The 8,955-nt window shown below is 39.7% G+C and overlaps 1 protein-coding gene across 1 annotated transcript; it reads left to right on the top strand.

The window, feature by feature from the left end:
- The first annotated feature begins 3,600 nt into the window (after positions 1-3,600).
- LOC134334645 (adenylate cyclase CyaB-like) lies at positions 3,601-7,850 on the top strand. The gene is made up of 5 exons (XM_063017056.1): positions 3,601-3,692; positions 3,844-4,015; positions 4,168-4,269; positions 7,077-7,202; positions 7,283-7,850. Exons 1-5 carry the CDS (start codon positions 3,601-3,603, stop codon positions 7,427-7,429), a joined length of 639 nt encoding a protein of 212 aa, XP_062873126.1. The 3' UTR covers positions 7,430-7,850.
- The last annotated feature ends 1,105 nt before the right edge of the window (positions 7,851-8,955 follow it).

The following is an 8,955-nucleotide window of genomic DNA, read 5'->3' as shown; positions in this document are numbered from 1 at the left end:
TGGGGTTAAGGTCAGGGGTCTGTGCAGGCCATTTGAGTTTCTTCAGACCAATCTCATCAAATCATGTCTTTATAAACCCAAACAAGATACACATGTTGTGTGGCATAAACACCAGTCATAAACACAATCATTAGAAGAACTGTCCACATACTTTTGGTCCTATAGAAGTGAGTCATTTAAATATGTTTAATGACAGATGAGTCACTAGCTTCAATGTGTCAAAAGGACCTAATTAGCAATAATGTCTGGCATAACAAACATAAAGAGATCCCAAAGGAAGTGATGAGTACATGTAATTCCCAATGCAGAGGAGACACCACAACAAAACAAAAGCATCTGTATAAACCAACAGATACGGAAGGCACTCTGACGTGTTTTCTCTGGTGTCTGTCTAACAAACTGAAGCCTTCTATGTTGTTACACACATGGCAAATATACAGTTGTACACATGTGTAAAGGACATGGATGTCTTGGTCTTGATGTGTTTATTTCTCGGTCATTAGAACACATTCTTTGTCTGACAAAGAAAAGTGTTACATGTTCTAGCACATTTGTAATTTTTTTATGGATTAAATCTATCCATCTGGACAAGTCACCAACTTTGGTTCTAAACACCAACATGATTACTAACATGTAATTACGAGGCAATGCCACAAAGTTAAATGACAGAAAATATTTCCAATGTTTTACTGATCAACTTTATTGTAGTTTGTAAACAGAAACACCTACAAAATTTATGTCTGCAACACATTCCAAAAAAGTTGAAACAGAGGCAAAATAAGAGTTTAAGTACATAGAATATTCAATTTACAGCGTTTCACAATAAGCAGGTGAACTGGTAACAGGTGAGGGAATAATGATTAGATATAATCATTGGATCCACTGCATTTAATGCTTAATGCCATAGATGGATCCACCAAAGGATCAGTCAGGAACAGTCTGCTGCTGCATCAAGAAATGCAACCTGAATCTCTTTTACATAAAAAATAAGATGTACATTAATTATATGCAGAAATGTCTCAGAGTTGTCTGAGCCCGAGCTCATCTCAGATGGTCCAACATACAGTGTAAACATGTGCTGTGGTCAAATCAGCCATAAGGCAACATCTGTCAGGGTATGGGGGTGCATCAGTGCCCATGGCATGGGTGACTTGCTTATGTCTGAAGGTCACATTGAAGCAGAGGTGTATTTTGGGATTTTAGAGAGACACATGTTGCCAGCAAGTTGACGTCTTTTCCAGGAAAGTCCATCAGTATTTCAGTTATTCCAGACTCCATTATGTATGCGCTACAATTGTAGATGCAATGTGTGTGCTTAACTGGCCTTTCTGCTGTCCAGATCTGTCTACTAATTAAAATGTGTGTACAGCATGAAAAGGAAAATCAGACAAGAGTAACCACAGACTGTTGAGAAGCTGAAGTCTCGTATCAAGCAAAAATGGACAAAAATTCCACTTGGACAAAAATGGACAAAAACTTCACCAATTAGGGTCATTAGTTCCCAAACCATTAAAAAGTCTCATTAATAGAAGAGCTGATAGAACACAAGGGTAAACATGTCTCTGTCCCAACTTTTTTGGAGTGTGTTGGAGGCATCAAATTCTAAATGTGTAAATTTACAAAACATAATGAAGTTGATTACTGAAAACTTCTACCTTTAATCTACTAAAATTAAAATGTCCCAGCTTCTCTGAAAATAGTGTTTGTACATTACAAATGGACATTTCCATTACATTACAATCTGTGTAATATTTAAGTGCTTTCTGCTTACCTGTTCCTGGTCACCACTTTCTTACTGTTTCTATTCCTCAGCTCAGCATGTCAGTACCAGGTCTTTCATCCTCTGGTTTAGAGTGAATTCCAGAGTTGTATGTTGAATATAGGAGCTCTTTATGCAGGATGTAACTCTCAGAGGAGTAAATGTCGATAGGAGGGTAGGAGATCCGTGGAGAAAGGAGGGGAAGAGTTTCGTCTTGTTTGCTGTTAAGGAGGAGTCTCTCAGTACTGCTCACTTCCATATACACTTACCAAATGAGTTAAATATAATTAATTAAAATACAAAAATAAATAAATAAGGGACTAGCAGACAAAACGTGGTGCAAATTATGGTCATAATTAAATTTTAAAGAACTTGCAAATAAATTGCACATTGAGCTTAAAAAGGTTTACCAGCATTTCAACTTGTGATGACCACTGTTAAACCAGAGTTACAGTTCAATTCTAAATGATTTGTTAGATTTACTTAGGATTTAATTATTTTTTTATGCAATTTGTTTATGGGGCCATACAAACATCATTTCTAAAAATGTTGGATTGGCAATTTATTAATTAAACTGACAATTACTTTTAATGTTTTGGCTGACCAACATTATTGTTTTATTATTAATAATGTTATATTACTATTGAAAATATACACCGATCAGCCATAACATTAAAACCACCTCCTTGTTTCTACACACACTGTCCATTTTATCAGCTCCACTTACCATATAGAAGCACTTTGTAGTTCTACAATTACTGACTGTAGTCCATCTGTTTCTCTGCATGTTTTGTTAGCCCCCTTTCATGCTGTTCTTCAATGGTCAGAACCCCCACAGGACCACCACAGAGCAGGTATTATTTGGGTGGTGGATGATTCTCAGCACTGCAGTGACACTGACATGGTGGTGGTGTGTTAGTGTGTGTTGTGCTGGTATGAGTGGATCAGACACAGCAGTGCTACTGGAGTTTTTAAACACCTCACTGTCACTGCTGGAATGTTTACCATTTTAATTAAGTTAGTCTGTGTAAGCTTTGTTTATTTGTTTGTTTATTAGGATTTTAACATCATGTTTTACACTTTGGTTACATGACAGGAACGGTAGTTACTCATTACACAAGGTTTGTCAGTTCACAAGGTTATATCGAACACAGTCATGGACAATTTAGTGTCTCCTATTCACCTCACTTGCATGTCTTTGGACTGTGGGAGGAAACCGGAGCACCCGGAGGAAACCCACGCAGACACGGGGAGAACATGCAAACTCCACACAGAAAGTACCCGGACCGCCCCACCTGGGGATCGAACCCAGGACCTTCTTGCTGTGAGGCGACAGTGCTACCCACTTAGCCACGGTGCCGCCCCATCTGTGAAAGCATTGAAAATCTTTTCTTTATACTTCTGTCATTTAAATAAACATTTAAAAGTATTAAAAAGATGTTTTCTGCTTTTGATTTTTGCAAAATTTCCTATCTTTGGGTTGCATGGGTTGTTACATTTTAGCAGCAGCCGTTGACATGGTAGAACAATGGTTAGGGCTCAGGGCTATTAACTTGAAGGTTGATGCTTTTACAGCCCAGCTATGTCAGCTATGTTTTAATAAAAAGTCCAAATTTGGACATAATAAATAAAAATTCTAAGCCTAAGAGTCAGGAATTTGGAGATAAAAAGTGATATGTGACATACTGTTTTTTTATTTTTTAGGAACCATTAAGACCTGGCTGTTGGCCTCTACCTACCTACAGCAGAATTTTATGTTTAAGGACTTTAATTTTGGAAGTAAAGAAACTCATGTTTCTTATTTCACACAAAAACGCGAAAAAACGAGCAGGAATATTTAAATGATAGTGTGTGGTGACTGGAGAGGTACTGAAGCTGTGCTAACTTGCAGTTGTTTATGTTTGATATCCCTGAAGCACACACGTTATATTAGGTAAGAGAGCTATTTAAGACCTCTAGTAACGTCTTTCCTTACTTAAATTATGAACTTGTTTAGTCATTTTTTGAAACTACGACTTAATATTATAAGTTTTATTCAGCAGTTAGTCTATAATGTAGCATTTTGTACGTGTGTCGTTTTTAAGTTCTGTTGCAGAAATGCCGTCTAACGTGGAGATAAAAGCGCGGTTACGGCATCTCGATCACGTGACTAAGCGCGCGCGAGAGCTGAGCGGCTCGGACGGTACCATCATCATGCAGCACGATACATTTTTCAATACAGAAAAGGGGGGTCGCCTCAAACTGAGGAAATTCTTAGTAAGTCGGTTTATTGAAGTAAAATCGTTAATGTAATCAAATCAACATACCTATGTAAGTTTAGTAGGTGTTTGACAATTTTTATATTATTATTCATGCGCCTAAACTTGAGCTTTTTAAACTTATTATTTGACCCCCCCCCTTTTTTTTAGGATGGAAGTGGACAGCTGATATTCTATGAGAGACCAGACATGGGTGGCCCCAAACTGTCTAACTACTCCATCAGCAACACGAATGATGCAGACGGCCTCATTGTAAGCTCATGAGCCCTCCTAATTTAATTCCAGAACATTCATTCATTCATTTTTATTAACTCTGTCATTCTGTTTAGGGTTGTGGTTGGGCTGGTGCCACCCCAAAACACTATGGGCAAGGACTGGGTGCTAGTCCACCACAGACCACAACAGTCTTTATTGACACACTGGGCGGCACAGTGGGTAGCACTGTCACCTCACAGCAAGAAGGTCCTGGGTTCGATCCCCAGGCAGGGCGGTCCGGGTCCTTTCTGTGCAAAGTTTGCATGTTCTCCCCGTGTCTGCATGGGTATCCTCTGGAAGCTCCGGTTTCCTCCCACAGTCCAGAAACATGCAGTCAGGTTAATTAGAGACACTGAATTGCCCTATAGATGAATGGGTGTGTGTGTGTGTGTATGTGTGTCTGCCCTGTGATGGACTGGCTCCCCGTCCAGGGTGTTACTGTGTGCCTTGCGCCCATTGAAAAGCTGGGATAGGCTCCAGCAACACCCCAAAAACACTAAGGGCAAGAACTGGGTGCTAGTCCACCACAGACCACCACATCCTTTATCAATTTAATTATAAAACATTAAACATTTTTTGTGTTACACACTGTGTTTTATAGTCTTTGGTAATTTTTGCACTGTATCCCGTTTAAGATTTTAATTCTTTTGTCAAAACAGACACAAGTAATTATTGCACCGACACCCTGTTATTGTTTTTACATTAAAAAACGTCATTGGTCAATTGTGCTAGACAACAAACTGGTGTTTGACAGACTGATATCAATTGTATTGAATTGAATTTCTTTCATTTCCTTCGGGATCAATAAAGTATCTATCTATCTGCCGCTCAGGTGGCAGAGCAGTAAAAACACACGCTAGTGCACCAGAGCTGGGATCGTATATACAGTGTATCACAAAAGTGAGTACACCCCTCACATTTCTGCAGATATTTAAGTATATCTTTTCATGGAACAACACTGACAAAATGACACTTTGACACAATGAAAAGTAGTCTGTGTGCAGCTTATATAACAGTGTAAATTTATTCTTCCCTCAAAATAACTCAATATACAGCCATTAATGTCTAAACCACCGGCAACAAAAGTGAGTACACCCCTAAGAGACTACACCCCTAAATGTCCAAATTGAGCACTGCTTGTCATTTTCCCTCCAAAATGTCATGTGACTCGTTAGTGTTACTAGGTCTCAGGTGTGCATAGGGAGCAGGTGTGTTCAATTTAGTAGTACAGCTCTCACACTCTCTCATACTGGTCACTGAAAGTTCCAACATGGCACCTCATGGCAAAGAACTCTCTGAGGATCTTAAAAGACGAATTGTTGCGCTACATGAAGATGGCCAAGGCTACAAGAAGATTGCCAACACCCTGAAACTGAGCTGCAGCACAGTGACCAAGATCATCCAGCGTTTTAAAAGAGCAGGGTCCACTGAGAACAGACCTCACGTTGGTCGTCCAAAGAAGCTGAGTGCACGTGCTCAGCGTCACATCCAACTGCTGTCTTTGAAAGATAGGCGCAGGAGTGCTGTCAGCATTGCTGCAGAGATTGAACAGGTGGGGAGTCAGCCTGTCAGTGCTTAGACCATACGCCGCACACTACATCAAATTGGTCTGCATGGATGTCACCCCAGAAGGAAGCCTCTTCTGAAGTCTCTACACAAGAAAGCCCACAAACAGTTTGCTGAAGACATGTCAACAAAGGACATGGATTACTGGAACCATGTCCTATGGTCTGATGAGACCAAGATTAATTTGTTTGGTTCAGATGGTCTCAAGCATGTGTGGCGGCAATCAGGTGAGGAGTACAAAGATAAGTGTGTCATGCCTACAGTCAAGCATGGTGGTGGGAATGCCATGGTCTGGGGCTGCATGAGTGCAGCAGGTGTTGGGGAGTTACATTTCATTGAGGGACACATGAACTCCAATATGTACTGTGAAATACTGAAGCAGAGCATGATCCCCTCCCTCCGGAAACTGGGTCGCAGGGCAGTGTTCCAGCATGATAATGACCCCAAACACACCTCTAAGACGACCACTGCTTTATTGAAGAGGCTGAGGGTAAAGGTGATGGACTGGCCAAGCATGTCTCCAGACCTAAACCCAATAGAACATCTTTGGGGCATCCTCAAGCGGAAAGTGGAGGAGCGCAAAGTCTCGAATATCCGCCAGCTCCGTGATGTCGTCATGGAGGAGTGGAAAAGCATTCCAGTGGCAACCTGTGAAGCTCTGGTAAACTCCATGCCCAGGAGAGTTAAGGCAGTTCTGGGAAATAATGGTGGCCACACAAAATATTGACACTTCAGGAACTTTCACTAAGGGGTGTACTCACTTTTGTCGCCGGTGGTTTAGACATTAATGGCTGTATATTGAGTTATTTTGAGGGAAGAATAAATGTACAGTGTTATATAAGCTGCACACAGACTACTTTTCATTGTGTCAAAGTGTCATTTTGTCAGTGTTGTCCCATGAAAAGATATACTTAAATATCTGCAAAAATGTGAGGGGTGTACTCACTTTTGTGATACACTGTATGCACTCGCCTAGTGTGGGTGACAAAATGCATACGGCTGCTGCCCACGTGTCATAGGGGACGTGGGTTTAGCTTCGTTCTCCTCAAATCAGAGTGGGGGTTGGCATTAGTGGCGAGGAAGCGTGACGCAATCGAGCAGTTGGATGTGCTAAAAAGTCGGGAGAAAATGCATAAACAAAATATATATAAAAAAGTATCTATTTATCTGAATTGTAACACGAATTGTCCCAGGTGAACTGAGGTTTTTTTCTTTTGTGTGTTTTGTTCCGTGTATAGAAGGTCTTGTCAGATGCTTTGGGACAGGTGGGTCAGGTTAAGAAGAAGAGAAATCTGTACTTGGTGGGTCAGACCCGAGTGCATGTGGACTCTGTGGAAGGACTCGGAGATTTCATGGAGCTTGAGGTTCATTATCATATATATAAAACTCAATAGAGCAACTTGTAGAACTACAAAATTTTCATTACACTAATATGTTGATTCAGGTTGTTATGAAGGAAGACCAGAGCACAGAAGAAGGAGTCGCCATTGCCAACCAGCTGATGCAAGACTTGGGTGTGAAAGAGGAAGACCTGATTGAAGGAGCATATATGGACCTTCTACTTTCAAACGTCCATAAAAATGGATGTTAACACTTGTACATTAGCATTACATTGTGTTCTTCAAAGCTTTTTGACTACATGAATAATTTTTCTGAAAGTTGTAGATCACTTTTTGATAGTTATTTAAAAGTCTTACTTATGAGATGTATTGTAGTGCCTTTTTACCAATGAGTTAAAATATAAGTTATGTTAGATGGCACTGACATTTTTCACACCTGCACATAGACTTACAGCATATACAGTTCAAGACCATATAGAATTTTTCCTGTGGACAGTCCTTGCTTCTGATCACTGACTGAGGGGTTTCTCGTATTCCCCCTGTTTTTATGGTCATTTACTGTAGGTAAATACTTTAGGTTTTCTCTCAGCTCCCAAAAATGTGCAGCATTTGAACTAGTTACATTTAATTGCAATTAGGTGTCTGTCACTGTGCTATGAATTCCTGTCCTGCACACAGTATTTTTTTTTTTTTTTTAGTTTAAAACAAAATAAAAATGCTAAATTATATAAAGATATATTTGTTAGCAGGGCCGGCGCTAGGAGGGGGGGGCTGAGGGGGGCATTGCCCCCCCCAAGCACAATGCAAGCAACGGCTATTTTTAAAATGATCTCTGAACCAATCACAAAAATGCATTTTGTTTTACAGTGTGAAGATATTTCCTTGCTTATTCCTGATTGGCTCTTTGAGTCATATAAAAATCGGCAGATTGCCCCAAACAGTTCAGTTCGGCAGTATATGTTCTGTTAGTGTGAGCGAGAGAGGCAGGTATACTGGTAAACACTCTTCTGAGTTTAAACTGACTTCCACATGGTAATATTTGCTTAACTGTGGTTTTTCGTTGCTTTAATGTTACTTACCTCTTACATAGGTGTTGCTTAAATTATTTTATTAGCCGTTAGCGGTTAGGCTAATGAACTAATGGCAATTTAATTAAGGGGGCGTATTAAAATGAAATACAATTAGATAATCTTTTTTCTCCATTTACATAATCAACATGTATTTTTTAATCATTGGGTTTTAAGTTTAAGTTCGAAAACATGCATTTTTATTTCTTTACCTCATACATCACTTTAAGCCAGTATCAATAGCTTGGCTGTCATCATTCATGCACAAATCAAGCCTTGAATATATTTCTGGCTTCAAAAACATGACTATCAACATGCCCCCTCATTAGGTTTTACTGCCCCCCCAAGCAAAGCAGTCCAGAACCGGGGCTGTTTGTTAGTAATATCTTGAGAATATTAGGAACACCCGATTACCCATCTGTTACCCGCTACATGGGTCTTGATTCATCTGCCCTAGTAAAGTACAATGTGGATGCCTGGTGCCATCTGGTGTTAAAGTAGATAATTGCAGGGTTTTTCACAGTATCCTGTGGTCCTGTAAAGTAAAAATGCTTTTAAAAATATAGGTGTTGATAGTTTATTTATTTTAATTAACAAAATGTAAAGATAATGAATAAAAGATAACTCTAAAAAGTCAATATTTGGTGTGACCACCCTTTGCCTTCAAATCAGCATCAGTTCCTCTAGGTACACTTGCAAAAAAACAGGGA

Source organism: Trichomycterus rosablanca, chromosome 20, assembly GCF_030014385.1.
Source record: "Trichomycterus rosablanca isolate fTriRos1 chromosome 20, fTriRos1.hap1, whole genome shotgun sequence".
Taxonomy (NCBI): Eukaryota; Metazoa; Chordata; class Actinopteri; order Siluriformes; family Trichomycteridae; genus Trichomycterus; species Trichomycterus rosablanca.
This window is presented reverse-complemented; position numbering and strand designations above follow the sequence as displayed.